At 31.6% G+C, this 19,565-nt stretch overlaps 1 protein-coding gene across 29 annotated transcripts in view; it reads left to right on the top strand.

Annotated features, from left to right (window-relative positions):
* LOC142318879 (serine/threonine-protein kinase MARK2-like) overlaps positions 1-19,565 on the top strand; it is a 385,326-nt gene that overhangs the window by 188,491 nt on the left and 177,270 nt on the right. The window contains exon 1 of one of the 29 annotated variants that reach the window (XM_075355498.1): positions 17,664-17,801. The exons of the other annotated variants lie outside the window; for them this stretch is intronic. Within the exon in view, the coding sequence (XP_075211613.1) occupies positions 17,772-17,801 (30 nt within the window). The 5' untranslated portion in view covers positions 17,664-17,771. Of the gene's footprint in view, positions 1-17,663; positions 17,802-19,565 lie in introns of those variants that run through there. 29 annotated transcript variants of the gene reach the window in all.

Below are 19,565 nucleotides of genomic sequence, written 5' to 3'. Positions count from 1 at the left end.
CTGTTGCAACATCTCGTTGTGCATCTCTTGTTTTGATTGCATTCGACTGGACCAAAAGTGTTCAAAAAATCTCAAAATCGAAAATATTTGGGTTTCTGATTTTTTCTTAACTGCAGTAATAAGCCTCCATTGAGAGATTTTCAACAATATATCATAAATGGTACTTATTTTCATTGGTTCTAGAGTTACAGCCAAATAAAATTTTAATTAATGAAATATTTGGGTCTTACAAGGGGAAGGTCCCTTGTACATCGGTTCGAATCAGACTTCATCTCCTTTTTTTAACATTTTTTTTTTACTTTAAGTATATTGATTTATTAATAATGATTAACATCTGATTGTAAAAAAAAAATTACAATAAATAATAATTCAATAACAAAAAAAAAATCAGGGGTATTTAGTGAAATAAAATTTTATGTACTTTTCATTTTTTTAAAAATCTGATGTGGATACCACGTGATTTCTTTGTACGTATATTAAATTACATATACATATTTTTTTAAAATAATAAGTACATAAAATTTTATTTCATTAATAACTTCTGATATTTAAAAATTTTTTTCATTGTTATTATTGAATTATTATTTATTGTAAGTATTTACACAGTCGGATGTTAATTATTAATAATTCATATATTTAAATTAAAAAAAAGGAGATAAAGTCTGACTCGAACCGATGTGCTTTCCCCTTGTCCAAATCCAAACCCGAACTCAAAATCCAAATTTTTTTTGGATTTTGGACAAGTTTGTTCCAGTTGATTGCAATCAAAAGGGGAAGTCCACAACTAGACAACAGTCTTAAATTCAAAATTTCAACATCCTACGGCTAATCGTTTTTGAATTTTGCAAGATACACATACATACGTACGTACGGACGTCACGCCGAAACTGGTCAAAATGGATATTTCCGTCGAAATCTGAAAACTGACATTTTTCGCTATCCTTTACTTCGTTCAAGGAAGTAATTTAAAAATGTGTATATGTAATTTAATAGGCGTACAAGGAAGTGATGTGTCCACGACACATTTTTTATATTTACTTTTTTTTAATTTTATCAGACATTTAATAAATAAAAATAAAGATCATAAAATATTTAATTATTAATTCGATAACTTGCTGTCTTACACTAGTTGAGGAATGTATAATTTTGTTATATATTTTCTTTCAAAAGGAATTCCATACATTAAAAACAAAACTGTTAATCTGCTCTTATTCAGTACGTACATATTTGTAAACGTATATTTATCAATTTGTTAATGGGCACGTATTAATAATTATCAAGCTTTCTTCGCTAACTGCGAAATGGTTGTCGCCTTGGGTGGTGAGGGATCATTTTGTTCGAGTGCGCCTGCAAACGCGCGTACGCGTGGTCAATTATGTAATGCTGCGGTTATTAACCTTTAATTTTTTAATTATCGACAGTTATCTTTTGCTTTTGTATCCCTCGTTGTTATTATTATTTCTTATTTTACTGACTTTTATCCACGGGTGCTTGTTTTAAGCTTTTATGCATTTACGCTTTTTTTTTATTACGATAATTGCTCTTCTCAATCAAGTATGATTAATGGGTTCCTGTTGCTCTGATCCCGGGTGGTATTTGCTAATGACAATTTTCTCACGTTCCACCCTCTCGAGCTTTAAATCCCTATCGTGTGTACTTACTTCTTTCGTAATTAAACTTGGAGAATTTAGTCGTCTTGAATATTTGTTTGGGAGAATTTAGTGGTCTTGAATATTTGTTTGATACCTTTAAACATACATTGAATTCTACGATACACATTTTTTTTTTTGTTTTTTTTTATACATTTTTGCAGTGTACGTATTATAGAGTATTATGTTAAAATTTTTGTGACTCATATTTCTGACGTAATTTTTATTTAAATAGGTTTTCCCTTTAAATTTTGAATTTCTCTTTGAATAAATATTCACACTATTGAAGTATGAAGTTAATAACTTACTAACCCTTCGAAAATTTACGAAACAACCCTTTTTAATTTATTTAAATGTGATTCCCAAACTGACCGCCGCGGCCTCTTCACAGGGGCGCCGCAAAATATTGCAAAAGCTTCATAATTAATTGAAACAAGACATTTATAATTATTAATTTAATGTTAATAAAATATAAAAAATAATGAAGATACACGAATATTATTTATTTTTGTCTCTTACTTACTAGTAGTCATACTTTACTTAGGGTAGGGTACCATGGAAAAATCTTAATTGAAAAAGGGCGCCGCGTCTGAGGAAACTTTGAGAACCACTGATATATAAAATTGTTTATAAAACGATTTGAGCTTATAAAGTTGTTTTTAAAATATTTTTATTTATATTTTAATATGTTCATTTCAGCCTTGTAGTTGATGTTTTTAAAAAAGCTTTGGTTGTACATTTTTATTTCTCGGCTGAGTTAATTGACCGAGTTTACGATAGATAGCGCAAGTGCTCTGCTCGCATAGTACAGTGCGTTCTCCGTTGTAATAGTGACGCTTGAGCCTATCTTTTATTAGGCCATATCTGTTTTTATAAACTTATATGGTAAATTAAGTTTCAAATGTTAAAAGTTCGAAACTATGCTTGTACAACGTAATTGATTGAAGTTTGATGTTCACCTTAGTAATCAAAATCTGTGTGTACTTATGTTAAGATGTTAAGGTACGAATAACATCGATTATAATGGAATTTACTAAAAATTAAATCTGGGTTTCATTTTTTCGTATTTTAAAATCTTCGAATTCCTTAAATAGTTAAATTATTATGGGTAGATAGATTATTGTAACATCTTTTAAAAAATTGAAAAATCATGTTCATAAGCAATTATGAACAAAAATATATGTAACGTTCTTTTTATAAAAAAAAAATTGGGAAATAAAAACGTTTATCCAAAAATAATATTTTTAATTTCTTTCGAATTGTATTTTTACTAAAAATGCTAATTTATCCTAATTTTAAATTCAGTTGATTATTCTGCATTAGTGAGTTTAAAAAACTTCGTTGTTAAATTCATGAAATTTTGCATCTCTCCATAGTTGATTTTTTAACACGGAAAAATAATTTGATTTTTCGCTAATATGTTCAAATTTCTATAGAAGTGTTTTCATTTTAGAAAATTGTAATACCTTAAATCTAAAATATTATAAATTATTGTGTTTACATTTCACTCCGAGCGCACGAGTATACATTTTGGTGTGTGTGTGTGTGTATGTATGTATGTACACTGTGTATCACGACGTTCTCCCGGGACTTTCATAGCCAATTATACTCATGAAAATAATGGATAGAATTAATATAAGCATATGCCCTAAAATGCTTCGATTGCGAGTAACTAGTGAAAGATTTCGCTTAGAGTTTTAGCTGACCCGGTGAAATGAGGTCGTATTGAAATTTTTAGGATGTTAATTAAAGGGGAAATGAGTGATTTCTTATGGTTTTTTACCTGAAAAATCGAATAAAATAAGTCCCAGAATTGTATCTGCAGTAGTTTTTGAGAAATTTGGGATGAAAAACTGTTTTTTTGTTTGACGTCCAATAACTTTGTTAAAAGGGTAATAAATACATAATATTTTTAAATAAAACATGTAGAGAATTCAATTCTCAACAAATGGTGTAAGATAAGTGGAATAAAACAAAGAAAAATTCGAATTTTCACATATTCTAAGTAGGGGATAAAACAGATTTCCACCTTAAACTTAAGAAAAACTTCAAATTTAGTCAATACGACAACGGTTAAATGTGATAAAAGTTTCACATATTTAGCATACAAGTCCCCCAACTTTTTACAATTTCAGCAATATTTTTGTCATCCCTTGCCGTAAGGGTTGGTCATATCAAAAATTGTTTCAGACAAAAGTTTTAAAGTAATGTTTACAGGAATAACGACCACTTCAAACCGATTCGATATTGTTCCTAATAAGGGAATTATTCTTTTTTATCTTCGAAACCCCATCTTTTCAACCCCCTGGGCCAATCGTTGGTGATGTAAGAAAAATTATGTATATAAGTTTTAGGCCCTTATACAAAGAATAGTAGTAACTTTATTCAATTTGATATTTTACTTAATAAGAAAGTTATAGCGATATTTGTTTTTTTTATAATTATAATAGGCGACTTATTTTTTAACGTTTGTTATAAACTGGTTTGTATTTTGGTCTAGTGTTCTGTTACTAAATAAAATGCGAATTTTTCTAAGTTTCCTTTATTTTATTCAACTTATTTTACACCGTTTTTCTGTTCAGGTTTAAATTCTGTACAAATTTTGTTAAAAGTTTTTATGTGTTAATTGCTCATTTAAAGAAGCTTTTATTGTACGTCATGCATAAAAAAAGAGGAGTGTTTTACCTCAGTTTATTAGTTTTCACCCCAGATTTCTCAAAAACTACTGCAGATACAATTCTGGGACTTATTTTATTCGATTTTTCAGGTATAAAAACTATAAGAAATCACTAATTTTCCCCTTTAATTAACATCCTAAAAATTTCAGTTCGACCTAATTTCACAGGAGTAGTTGAACTACGAGCGAAATTCTTCACTAGCCGTAACTCGCAAACGAAGCATTTTAGGATGTATATTTATATGAACTTTTTCCATTATTTTCACGAATAGAATAGGTTATGAAAGTCCCGGGAGAACTTCGTGATGCATCTGTTTTTATATATATGTCTACAGAATGATTCCAAATTGCACGGCAATCTCTTAGGAAGTGATTCTATAGCCAAAAATGAGAATAAACTTGCATATGAACACAGATCAGAAAACGGTTCGTTAGCCAGTTTTGGTTCACAAAACATTTGCTCCCTCTGTGAACTTAAGCCGTATTAAAATTCTAGTGATACAAATCAAGCGGTTAATTTTGGTTCTTCCTTTTGGTTTTTTTTACATAAGAAATTGAATAAAAGTGGTTCCAGACCTCTTTCTTACTTAGGTTTTAAGAAAAACGGGGTAAAACAAGAAAAAGTTGTGTCGAAAACGTTTGTAGATTTGTAATAAAATAACTTTGTTAATTTACCAATAAAAGATTAAAATTTCTAGTTATTTTTGTAGAAAATTTTATTCTGAGAAAATAGATGTAAATAACATTTATTAAAATTAAACACAAATTTAGAAAGTTCAGATTTAATAAAAAATAAAACGCGCAAACTTGATAACTCGTTAACGAACCGTTTTCTGATCTTTGTTTATATAAACGTTTTTCTTGTTTTTGGCTGTAGAATCATCTCCCGAGAGATTGCCGTGCAATCTGGAATCGCTCTGTATGTATAAAAAACATAAATTGCTACAGCATTCTTATAAAAATCTTTTTTTACATTGAATTCCGGAAATGAAAGTTCTTTGTAAGAATCGCCACATTTTTTAACGTTATTTTTTTTTTGTAGCTAGCAGGTATTATTGAATGTGTTAGATCTTTTTGTTATTTTTCAAGAAGTATCGTAATAATTTCTTTTTTTTCAATTGAAATAATCTCTTGAGTATTAAATATCATTATTATTTCTTTCTTACAAATTTTTTTTCATCTATTTGCTGCGTAGAGTAGTCACTTTCACTGAAATGAAATCACCTGTCACAGTTAATAGTGTATCAGTCATTGTAGTAAAACGGGATATGAACTATTTCGGCCTATTAATAATGTAATACAGTAGATAGTAGAGTAATGCGCCGCCGAGCCCAATTACGTCAAGACATCAGTAACAGACAACTATATGTTGAAAAGAAAAAAAGTAAAGTCATTAGGTTTTCTCTCTCTCTCTCTCTCTCTCTCGTATGTGTGTGTTTGTGCGCGCATATTATATTGAGCTGGGTTATTGGGGAATTCTAAATTGACTCGGTTACCTTGTACGTTAAAGAACCAAGAAGTATACTTTCAGATAGTTTGTAAGAGCAAACAGAGTTTTGTTTTGATTGCAACACCAACGCTTAATATAGAGGGGAGAAAGTTTATTATGCATGTATGTTTTAATATTTTAAATTTAATATATATGTATAAAATCTGTGCAAAGCACTTGCTTTTTAAAAGAAGTATACTTGTTGTTCTGTTAGGTAGCATGGTTATTGCGTTTAAACTTATCCCGGAGTAATATTACCCATTTTACTGCTACCAGTCAGATTCGTAACCGAGTCTGACATATTTTACGTAATGCATATCTGATATTTTTTTCTTGTTGAACGCTGTTCTTTTTTATGAACGCAAAAGTTTGTCGTTGGGGTTATGAAAGTAATGGTCACATTATCCTGTTAAAAGGTTTCTGTTCATTTTCTCTTCCTTTTTTTTAAATTTGTTTTTATTATAATATATTTTGTGATATCACAATATTTTATTAAAATAAAATTTTTAGTCGTGTATCGTAACCGTTTTATTTGATTTGTCATTTTAATAACCGACTCAAGAAGTGTTAACCGACCGAGAGTCTAGTGTACTAGTTACATTATCTCATTTCACCGCTAGTTTTCTTTAAATTAACTGTGCCCGTCTGGTATTGGCCGTAAAACAGTATAATTCTTATGTGACATATCGATACCGAAAACATGGACTGCTCTAACAAAGGGTCTAAGTTTCCCTCCCGAGTCGCATTGTTTCTCAGCTAGACGACATCCTCTTTACCAACAGGCTTACTGAATCTTTTGATTTGTGAATATTTCTAATATAAATTCCAAGAGTCTGCTTTCTTTAAAATGCTCCATGCAGTCGCTTACTTAGTTCTTATAATCGAGTGAAATCTCGAAGACCGGATATGTTGGAAGACGTTAAGTAAAAATTCAGTATTTCGTGGAAAGAGGCATGCGTATCCGACATACATCTCTCTCTTCTCTCATACACTTTGTGTGTCTTTTTATTGTGTAGTAATCTTGTTCAAGCAGGATAACTAATAAATTATAAGTTGAGGAAGTAAAAGTTGCTTTATTAAAAAAAAATCATCCATCGATTATGTAGTTTAAAAAATGCTGTTTTTTTGCCGATCTTCAATAATACATTGTTAAGCTCTTTACAAATTTGAATTTTCTATTTTATTTTCTATTATGGGTTATTTTGCATTTACGTTAAATTGTTTTATTTAGTTATGCTATTCAAATGTAGGAGTGATATAAGTTATGCATTTATAGTAAGTTAAGCCCGAATCATAATTACATTATTTTTGGTGTATGTTTAATTTTACGTTGTGAAACTTCTTTTTGATCTAATTTTATTACAATTTTTTTACGATCTCAGATATCACATCAAAATTGATTTTTAGAATTTTTTATATGTACATTTTACAATGATCGCTTTGTAGCATTATGTGCTTTTGTTCGGTGCCTTGTCTTGCACCGGTTTTAACAATTTTTATATCCGCAAATTGTCATGGCTTAAACAAATTTTGTTTTATTGTAACGATAATTTTATCGATTATTACTTTTATTATATGTTAATGTGTGTAATGTTCACAGCGCTCCGTATGTATGTTCCGTGTGATGTGTTTTTAAAGAAAGTCGTCTCGATTCCCTCTCTTATATCTCTGTGCTATGATTTACTGCCAGCGAATTCATTCATTCTTGTAATGTCATTGAACTCTCTTCTTCAGTATAGTATACAATATACATTGTTGCGATTAATGCTAGTTATTAGGCTGCAACTTGATTTGTTTTATTTGCTTGTCGGGTTAAAAAAAAAAAAAAAAACAGGTGAAATTATGTCATATTTACACTTATTATAATACATTAATTCATAACACAATTGGGTTTTCATGCGTGAAACTTTTTCCCCATATATTTACTCCATTTATTCACATACAAACATCTATTAACATTCCGGACTTGGCATTTATCTATACTATTATATTAAGAAGAAGAGAGTTTTTGTTTGTTCGGGAAAAACAAAAAAAAACTACTCAATCATCTTCAATCACGCTTCGGTTATGGCGACCGAAGCGAGGTCTGCTTGTGTTGCCCACATGGCGAACGAAGCGTTTCCGTTTGTATTATAATTACGTTATTGTAAAGTTAAATCGATATTTTCTCAATAGTTCTATGCTCTATCCTTTTGGTATAAGAACGGCTTTGGTTGTATATTAATTGGTGGCATAATGAAGAAATGCAATAAAAAATGTTTGTTTCAAAAAATTCCTGTTCTTTCTCTACAGATTTTCTTAAATTATAAAAATTATTTTATAAAAAATGTATAAATATAAAAATTTTATAAATATATAAATAATTTTAAGAAAAATTATTTTGTATAACTGGTTAACAGTTAAGGTATGTGAGAAACGCCTTTGGTTGCGAACCAGTTCATTTCTTTGTTGCCACTATAACATCCCACGTGTCCTGCCCGCCTTCAACATTCATTCCCGTTGAAAATCTCGATAGGACTCGATGTAGAAGAATCGAATGGCATGTTCAAGTTAGTAACGCTTTTCTTTCCGAATCCTTCCGAGTCACAAGAACATTTAGGCTGGACAATTCCCTAACCCCTCTCCTGATAAACATAATTGAAAAAGAAATAGTATTCTGAATTTATACCGGTCTTTTGATGTCAGGTTTGCATAGTTAGCGGCTTACTCTGACATTGTATTATGCCTTTCGATCGGGCCCGTGTGGCGGTGGAAGCATGCGGTTGAATAGCAAAAGGTGCTGGTATGACATAACCTGCAAATTAACGAGAGAAGAAAAAAAATTAACAGTTATGGCTGATCCAGTGACCTGTCAAAATGGTATCGGAGAAACAGAACATTATCTACAGTAAATAGTCTGAAGCTCGTTAAGGGTTAATGCATTTTGTGTCTTCACACGAATGTTAAACGCAGGCGACTCGACAGCAGGCAAAACTCTTTCGATTACTTGTTCTGTGAAAAGGAAATTTCTCGGTGTAGTTTAAAACAGCACTGTTTAGCGGAGAGACCCTCTGGAATTTTATACGAGTCGAAGGTGTGCGAAAGAAACATAGGCCCTAAATTAGATGAATTTGTATAATGACAATAGACGCTGCGAATCTGGTTTATAGGAACTAGAGAACGGTAGCTTTGAATCGGAATTTCTTCTAATTAAAATCAAAAAGTAGCTAAAAATAAAATTAAATTGTAATCATAACTAGAAGTAATGTTGAACCGTGAAATTAATTATAGTTTTAAAAGTTAGTCGGTTGTTTCTTGAAGGCGGCAACATCGCACTCCATTCAGACTAACCGGTGTTGAAAAAATGTGATTAAAAAATCATAAAAAATGCAACGTATTGTTAAAAGGGTACTTGTGTCCCTTTCTAATTCTTTACTAACAATCGTATCTCTTTTTTCCCTGGAACTACTGAAAATAGATCTCTGATTTTTATTTTAAAATAAACTTGGAAATTTTATATATATTTAAATTTTGGACAATAGTACTAATTAAAAACTATAAAAAATTCAGGGAAAAGTAAAAAACTGTATTTATATGTATTTATTAGACTTAAAATGTTTATTTTTCTTTCCACTTGTGCGGTTATATTTTTTATTTTACATAACTACGGACACACAGTTAATAACTTAATTGCGTTAAAAAGGTGACAATAAGAAAAAAAAGAGAAATTCAATTGAGTAATTTTGTTTTTCAAAAACTTTAAAAAGTTTTTTTTTTGTTGGGAATTTGGTAATGATAATTTTGTACTATGCGAAAGTTTACTCTTCCCTGTCTTCGACTCCGGACTTCAACAAAAGAAACTTAAACAAATCCGTTTCACATGTTAATGGTGAATTGTAAAACAGCTGATATTGCCGAGTAACCTAAAGTTTTAAAGTAATGAGTTTAAAGTAACATTTCAATTACGTTTCGTAATATTTACTTAAAAGATTTCGACAAAAATAATATGGAATAATCATTTTCCCAAAGATTAAAAACAGTGCGACCCTTGAAAAAACAATAAAAGTTGATATTATAATTATATTTATTTGTTTATGGTGACATTAGAAAAAAGTGAATTTGAATTTACAACATCAGATTAATTTTTGTTTAATCTTTACGAACCCTCCAATAAAATTAAGCGTGGTATGGAGAAAACTTGTTTTACCTCACTGATAGTAAAATCTAACGGGCAGCTTAATTTCGGTAAATATATTAATCGGTTAATAATGTTCATTGTTCAACGAATTTTTGCTTATAAAAGTAAATTTCAGTACGCATTAATAGAACTCTTCATGTTTTCTGATGATAACGCCTTATTTCTTGGTAGGAGCTAAATTTTTTTTTCTGTTTAAAAAAAAGAAAATTTTCGGTTAACAACCAGACAGGGCACTTGCTATGAACCTTAGAATTATCGTAATGTATTATTTTCAAATTCTGTTTTATTGAAAAGCAATATAAACCTTGTTAAATATTTCGTAAATTAAGGTTGTAAAATTTATTATAAAATACGAGGTTATTTAAAGAAAGACCGTCGTTTCATTGTAAAAACATTTATTCTGAAAACTTTATAAATATTTTTATATTTCCCTTAAACTACATACCGTATACTACTTATCTATATAATCGTCACATAAATTAAGACATTTATCGTAGCGATACGCTAGCTTCAATATACCTTCGTCGTCTTCTGCCGCCAGTCCATTTAGCCGCTAATTAACAGCAGTTTTAAGTTCACAGTCACCCGCGAATTGCTTCCACTCAAAAATTCCCTCAATTTCCCCAAAAAATGGTAATCAGAAGGAGCTAAGTCCGGACTATGTGGTGGATAATTGTAAATTTCTCATTCAAATATTCTCAGTAAATCACGTGTCGGACCCGCAACATATGGACGTGCATTATTGTGCAGCAGGACTACGCTGTCGGTCAGCCGCCCACGACGCCGATTTTGAATGGCACGCCGTAACTTGCGTAGAGTTTCTCACTAGGATTCTGCAATTATAATCGTTCCACGTTGCATGAGATCAATCAGCAGTTTGCCAAACCCATCCCAAAGGAGAGTGTGGCCATCAGTTTCCGTCCAAATGGCAATGGTCATTGTTAGTCTGGTTGGCGATTGTGGATGAGCCATTAACTTGACTTCCGTTTTCTCTCTGGCTTGTAATATGAAATCCATGTGTCATCGTCGGTAACAATCGAATTAAGGAACTCATCACCTTTTTCTGTGTAGCGCATCAAAAATTCCAAAGCAGATCCCATTCGGATTTTTGTGACGTTCCGTTAAGACGTGCGGAAACAATGTGCACAAACCTTTCTGAAGCCTAAATGGTCATGAACAAGGCGACGGATAACAGCTCTTGAAACCTCAGAAAAAGAAGGGCCAGGTCGGAAATCGTTGAGCGACGATCTTTTCTGAATCATCATCGACACGTTTTAACAATTCCTAGGTGATTATCGAAGGCCTCTCGGAACATTCTTCACCGTGCTCATGAATTCTGTTATTTCTAAACCTTTCACACCATTTTCGGACGTTTTTTTCATTCATTACATTAACACCGTACACAGCAACCAATTGCCCATGAATTTCAACCTGCTTAACGTTTTGATGGTTTAAAAAACGTATAACTCCACGTATTTCACAGTCGGCGGCAACATCGGTTTTCCTGTGTATTTTATAACGTAGTAACTCACACGTAGATACTACAATGCGACAACTTGCATTGATACAACAATGCAGTGTGCACATTACTATCGTGGCCATGAACGACAAAGGTTCGCCAACCTTAAGGAGAAATTTCCCAGCCATCTTTCCTTTCAGATATCCCTCGTAGTATTGCTCACTTCTGTCATAACATATAGTTTTTCCATTCCCATTAATCCGATTAACCTCGGATATAAATATGCAAACTTTCTCTTGTGTCCTAATTTCAACTTGTTAAAGATGCATATTTTCTTTTGTAGCTTACTTTGTGTAACGTGGAAGTATGGAGGAAATTTGGTCTTGAAGGAATGACGATGTCCTCATTCGTTATAGAAGTAAAGAAGGAAGATTTGGAACGAGCAGAGGAGGATAGAGTTCCAAGACGCATTTTTCAGTAACGTAGACGTGGGCTAAGAGATGGTTGAGAAATTGACAATGATGATAAGAAATAAAGTAAATTTTTAAGTGACAATAAATTAATTTAATAGGATATTCCTTAGATTTTCGAACATTTGCACTAATTGAAACACACTTGTCGATACAAAATTTGAGATTAATCCGTCGTGTAAAAATAAGAAAAAGATTATTTTGCAGGACGTTTACAGGAAGTTGATTTTAAAAATAATCTTTAATACTGTTTGATTTTGTTTAAAGTTTTTAAATTTGGGGTGTGAGTGAGTGGCCCTTGCCCTTGTGGAAGCCTGAGCCTTTCTCAGATTGTTCTTTTATATATGAGTGAACAGAGATTTATTTTTGTATTCGTTTCAGCTGTTTAACGCAAAATCGTTTCAGATTTCTGAGTAATTTTGAGTACGATTAATGCTTACTGCTTAATTTAGGTCTTGAATCTTTTCTTTAAGTTTGGCTTTGTATGTATTTTTAACAGATCTATGCTTGTTGCAAGCTAAGAATTAGAAATCGGTTAGTTTACTTCGTAAACTCTATGCGATTGCGTTGGTTCAAGTTGTCTAGCGACAAGGTTTTCCTACTCATCTGGTAGCAGTATAAAATGCCCGATTCGGGCTGAGGTGCTTATTAGGTAAAACTGCAACTCCTAATCCTTAATACTATTCTTTCTTCATACTCAAACGCTTACTTATATTAGCAGTCTAAATTAACCTATGCCATCCGGATGCGAAACTTTTCGAATTGATTGGTTAATGTATACGTAACAAATTTTATTGAATTACATTTTCTGCTTATAATTTTTTCTAAACATTTTAGGGTTGTAAAGACAATGCACGGTTTGATTAGTTTAAATATTTTTCTTTCCTTCCATTTCTTATGAACAGTTTTCATTGTTATGTAATGATTTTTGGATTAACTAATAATAAATAGATTACTTCCTTATCTGCGAACAAGTTCTAAAATAACCGAATAGCGTGTAATTTTTAATTATTTACAGTCATTAAATCACTTTATAGTTTGTAAAAAAATGTGTACTTGGTGTACATTTTATTGGAGTAAATTTATAATGTCGTTAGATAATTATCGTTTGCAATCAAAAATTTATTGTAATATTTTAGTCCGAATTATCGTACAGGTCATCGAGATGCACTTTGCTTACGTGCAGTAATGTTCGGTACACAACAGCTGTAACCTTTAATTGTTTGCTACGACCTTGGTAAGGTCACGCGTGTTCATTTTTTATTTTTAATGTTTTTAAATCGTAGCTTAAGTATTCTTTTTTCATCGCGTTTATATACACTAGTATATTGAATTTCGTATGAAGTTTAAATAATTTTTAAAATATATATTTTAAATTGGATAAATTTTTAGCATATGTTTTCCTTATGCGGTAAAGTATGTTATAGTTTCAGTTCTAGGAAAAGGAAACCGTTAATTACGTTATGAGAGTTATGATTGTCATTTTGAACAAACGTATTATGAAGTACGTACTTCACTGTGCTCTTTTAGTTCTACATTTAACTGAAATATTAAATGCGTATATCTGTTTACATGTTTTTCGTTAAATTTCTCGTATCGTGTACCGGTTGACTAGCTAATAAATCTATTAATTAATTAATTAGTATAATATATTGACTTCAGCAGTATAAATTTGTTACTATCAAGGTTTGTTTGCAGGTGGTGACCGGTTTTTAGCAAGTAAAAAGTACACGCCAACATCTCTTAGTTAGTCATCACGCTACCGGGTTAGAAATAGCATCATAAGTAAAGTTCAGATACGCTCGTTTATACTCGGAACGTATGCCAAAAATTCTTTTATATAATTCTCTCTTCTCAGTTTTTTCTTTCTACTTCTTTTTTGACGTGCGCAAAGATGCGCTTACACCACCTAATTATTATTATTATTGTATTCTTTCAGTTATATGATTTATGATTTTATGTTTTACGAAGCGAATTTCACGGGTTAAAATTTAAACCGTTAGTTAATCGCGGTTCACGATTCTGTTAGTAATTCTTGATCGAATTTAATATAGTGATGAAAAGTATTTGTACTGTCGTTCATTTTTATAGTTTTTAATGTATTAGTGGTCGATGTGTTAGTATCCAGAAGCAACGAAAGAAAAAATTTTTAGGCAGTAGAAAAAGATTTAGGTCAGATGAAATAACTTATAAAATAAATTTGCATCCAGTGGAGTGCTTAAATAATGTAGATAACCTAATTAGAACGAATAATTTTTTTTAAATACAAAATTAATTTTTTCAATTTTTTGCTACTCTTTACTGCGTTCGGTGTAAACTTTCGCCGGTCGTTGGAAATTTTTTAGATTAGATTATATAGGACCTAGGACGGTGCCGTATCTGAGTTTGCTCTTTAAAAGTTTTTGTAGTGTTATGTATACGAAGAAAGTTAGACACCGAGAACTTTAGCTCGGTATTCACCACAGTTTATCTTCCTTTAGAATTAAAGGAACTCTATTGCAGTTACAGTGCATACTTGTGAACTATTAAATAATTATATAGCTTCTCTTTCACTTTATATGTATATAGTCTACTTGTGTGTTATTATTTGGTCTAGTTTTTTTTTTACTACTGTTTTGTGTTCCCGATTGAAATACCAAGGCTCCATAAAACGAATGTTAGGTGCCAGAAATAACTCGGCTGCTTTTCCATTGTTGCCGGTCATAGATTGACCTACTTCGACTACAGCTTGTTAAACGGGTTTTAATGAAAAATCATAATTTTTTTTAATCTGTGGATGTGTTCCAATTACTTTCCGAATATTGTTGTACTCTAAAGTAGCATTCACATGTGTGTAGTTGTATATTGCCTTTTACGTTTTTGTAATTCAAATATTGCCGTTTGAAGATAATCAAAAATTATGTTTTTGGATAATTTAGAGAACGTATATTTTTTTACAAAAATAGAAAACGATTAAGTTTTTCTTCGTGGTAATTTAAATAATCGGGGTAGATCTCTTGTGTTTTAAACGATGTTCATAAATCAATTTCCCCCCAATGAACAGGCGTTAAATAAATTATATTATTTTTGAATTCGCCAAACTTTAGTTTTGATTATGTACACAAAGGTTTTTCAGCTAGTAGTAGGCTAAATGTTTTTTGAATTGGTATTGGTTTATGAACTTAAAAATTAACTGGCGTTTCATTGTGATAGCAGTGAATACATAAAACAGAATTTTCCTATAAATTATAATATTTTGTAATATTGCTTCTTATGTTCATACATGATGACGTAAAAGTAAGATTTAAAAGTGAAGCGGTTTTTTGAAGCCGATTCGAGGATTTATGAAGTCGCATAAAATTTCTTCGGTTTGATGTAATCTAGCTGAAAGAAATCACAATTGTTAGAGAAAACTCTTTTAATTTGATTTATGTTGATACAAGAGTAATTAAACCTAAGTATTACTGTGTCCACAGTACCTTCATGGGGATCTAACTAAAACATTAGAAAGCTAAAAAGTTAGTGTGCTTTTATAAAAATGTCGTGAAGATTCCACAAGGTAAAAAGATTCCACAAGGTACTCTTTTAAAAGTATAACATAAAATTAAATGCGGGAAATACTCCTTGGGTGTGTTTTTGTTCCTTTTGAAAAATAATTCAAACGTTTTATTGTTTCAATAGCAGTTGGATCGAAAGTAAGTAATTGAATTTCTTAATTTTATTCTTGTGTAGTGTAGGTTTCTTAAACGTGAGCAACTTTTATCAAATGATATTTCTATTGAAGCTGTGATCTGTTCATTTCTTATCCCTTAGTTGGCGCTTTATGTTTAAAAAATTTTCGATCAAATTGTTCTTCAGTTAGGTTCTTATTGTTTATTTTCTGATTGTAGCATTCGTTATATATATGAGGGTGTTATATCTAAAGTAAAGACCGTTACATGGTAAAAAATTTATTCTGAAAACTTTATAAATATATTTTGTATTTCTCTTAAACTTAATACCTTATACTACTTCTCTATATAATCGCCACATGTATTAAGGCATTTTATCGTAGCGATACACCAGCTTCAATATACCGTCGTCGTCTTCTGCCGCCATTCCATTTAGCCACTGATTAACAGCATTTTTAAGTTTATCGTCACCCGCGAATTGCTTACTACTCAAAAATTCCCTCAATTTCCCAAACAAATGGTAATCAGAAGGAGCTAAGTCCGAACTATATGGGGATGATCGTAAATTTCCCATCCAAATATTCTCAGTAAATCACTTGTCGGACCCGCAAAATGTGGACGTGCATTATCGTGCAGCAGGACGACGCCGTCGGTCAGCCGCCCACGTCGCCGATTTTGAATGGCGCGCCCTAACTTACGTAGAGTTTCGCACTAGGGTTCTGCATGTATAGTCGTTCCACGTCGTATGAGATCAATCAGCAGTATGCCAAACCGATCACAAAAGAGGGTAGCCATCAGTTTGCGTCCAAATGGCTATGGGCATTGACCTTTGTTAGTGGTTGGTGATGGAGGATGACGCCATTCACTTGACTACCGTTTTCTCTCTGGTGTGCAATACGAAATCCATGTTTCATCGCCGGTAACAATCGAATTAAGGAACCGGTCACGTTTTTCTGTGAAGCGCATCAAACATTTTAAAGCAGATCCCATTCGAATTTTTTTGTGACGTTCCGTTAAGACCTGCGGACCCAACGTTCACAAACCTTTCTGAAGCATAAATGGACGTATTATGGACAATGCGACCGATAACAGCTCTTGAAACATCAGAAAAAAGAAGGGCCAGGTTGGAAATCGTTGAGCGACGATCTTTTCTGATTTCATCATATACACGTTTCAACAATTCCTCGGTGATTATCGAGGGCCTCTCTGAACATTCTTCATCGTGCACATTAATTCATTTACAATAATTCATTACATTATCACCGTACACAGCAACCAACTGTTTATGAATTTCAGCCGTCTTAACGTTTTGATTGTTTAAAAAACGTATGGTTCCACGTATTTCTCAGTCGGCGGCAACATCGATTTTCTTGCTCATTTTATAACGTAGTAACTCGCACGTAATCAAAGATACTACAACACGACAACTTACAGACAACAATGCAGAGTGTACACTATTAGTGTGGCCATGAACGACACAGGTTCGTCAATCTTAACGAGAGAAATTTCCCAGCGGTCTTTACTTTAGCAATATCCCTCGTGTGCGTGCGCGCGCGCGCGCGTGTGTGTATGTATGTGTGTGTTTGATGTAATTATGATTATGATTTCGACAGTAAAAACTCGTGAATACATGACTGATATTGTTAGCTGTTTCATGTTTTTGTTTCCTCTCCTTCCATTACTTTGATGGGCGTGATTGTTAGTCATTCCTATATACATGACACGTAAGTATCTGTACTGGGCACATTTTTGTTTTCGTAATAATGTTCTTCAGTTCTATGAAGGATAGCGAATTTGACAAAAAACGAATGTTTAGTTACATTTTTTAAGATTGATTAATATGTACTATTATTATCCTCTTCGTAATTGTCAGTAAGTGATTAATTTAACAAATTGATTACATATTGTTCGTTTATCGTATTCAATTTATGGCGATAAAAAAATTGTAAAAACATCTTACTGATAATGTATTATCTCTTTGCATTGTGAAATGTAAGTTTATATTTTTGTTATTTTTATTGTAGATTGTTTAAGAGGTACCTAAAAGGTGAAAACTTGTGTTTGAGGTCAAATTATTTATTACACGTAAGCGTAGAATACATTTAACGTCTACGGTTGTACTTAACGTTTTAATAAAAATATCAGTGAAAAATGTTGTTTTGATGCGAATCTGGAATCAAAGAAGCTTTTTGTAATCTTTATGAAGCATTTGGATGCACCGATTTTGTTGGTGTGTATTACGAGTTAATACAGTTTTGTGATGTTTTGTTTTATTATCAAGTTGTTAATTATTTATTCTGCAGATTTTTATTTTAGTAGTGGAAATGAGTCTTTGGTGAACATTTTGTTTGTGTTTGTTTCGTAGAGAGAGAAACATATTTACTTCTTTGTAATACCGCTTTTTAATTATACCCAACAAATTGTAACTAGTAATCCGGACCCGGCCGCTGCATTGGCCGAGTAGTAACGCCTCAGCCTTTCTTGTCAGGAAGGTCGAGGTTTCGAATCTCGATTAGGCATTGTATTTCTCATAAAATACTAAAATCCATTTCATGTTTCGACGAACAAGATTATTTCAGCTTATGGCGAATTAATCATTACAAATTTGGTGTGCTGCGTGCTTGGTATTTAATTTGTTTTGAGGCTACTATGAGTAACGGTTGTAATAATTTCCTCAAAATGATATGTTTATTTTTCATACGTTTTTCTGTGAATTAGTGGTTCTATATATTACGTTATATTCATCATAATTTTCTATTTCATCATTTTCATTAACTTAATTGTATGTTTAATTCACACTTCTTTAATTCTTGGAATTTATTATCTACAGTATTTTTTTCCATGAAGTTCAATAAAAGAAATATAGTAATAGTTATTTTTACGTCTATTTTGTACTTATAAAAGTGTTAGAAAGGAGAGGATTATGAATTTATAATATAGATATTATTAATAATGAGGATAAAATTTTGTTTTACAAAAAAAGTATTGTTCGATATATAAAGATACTTTTTTTTAAAATCTACATTTCTTTATATTTTATTAAAACCCATTTAAATTAAAATTTTTTAAATGTTGTACATTCATAAAATAAAGCAACTTCGGTTGCTTTCTTCTTTTGATCTATGACTGTCAGAAACAAAATTTAATGCTGTGGTTGATATTAAGGAACGTAGTTAGGGTTTCAGATGCCAACTAAACCACGAACGCTTTTTGTTGTACCGGTACAGTTTACTGAAAACGATTTGAAATATATAACATGTTACGCTAATGATTCTTGTCGTTTATAGTTTATAAGGCTATTAGATTATTGTATTTCTATTAGATTATGAGTTTAAGGGTTACATAACATTCTAATCGCTATCAGTTCTAGAATCTCATGCGTTAGGACGGTTAGGAATGTTTGCTTTTAAAGTTTACTTCAATGAAAGTCGTACAAGTAATGTATGTGTGATCCTTGAACCTCCTGGAAAACACTCTTTTTGACTAGTTATTGTGTACGGTCCATTCTTCGTCTTAAGGATGTATTATAGATTGACCTTTGATTGAGGCATGAGGTAAATAAAATTGCATTTCACAGAATTCACTTCTCTTAATCATATTATTTTTAAAAATCGGTCATTTAGGTTTTAGACTGAAAGTGGTGTTTGTGGTAAAAGCCACAAGAATTCCAGATGTTTTACTCATCTTTGTTTTGTCTTTAAAGCAATAATGTTGATTATTAAATCGTTAAATAGATCTTCTCAAGTATGAAGTCGTAAAAAAGTATAATCGTGCATCGTGTTTTTCTGAGGTACCGTATTAACATGTTAATGACGGATATAAACATTAGATTCTTACGTGAAAAGAAATATTGACAAAAAATATGTATGACCCACAGCTTAAACTGATTGCCAAACCCTGATGCCAAACTACAAAAAACACTTTGTATGGACACCGTGGCGTTCAAAATATGTCCAGTAAAAATAGGAAATGATGAGTGTCAAAGATAAAAAAA

The sequence above is a fragment of the Lycorma delicatula genome, chromosome 2 (genome assembly GCF_047948215.1).
Source record: "Lycorma delicatula isolate Av1 chromosome 2, ASM4794821v1, whole genome shotgun sequence".
NCBI classification, from domain to species: Eukaryota; Metazoa; Arthropoda; class Insecta; order Hemiptera; family Fulgoridae; genus Lycorma; species Lycorma delicatula.
Note: the sequence above shows the minus strand (reverse complement) of the source record. Positions and strands in the feature narration are given on the sequence as shown.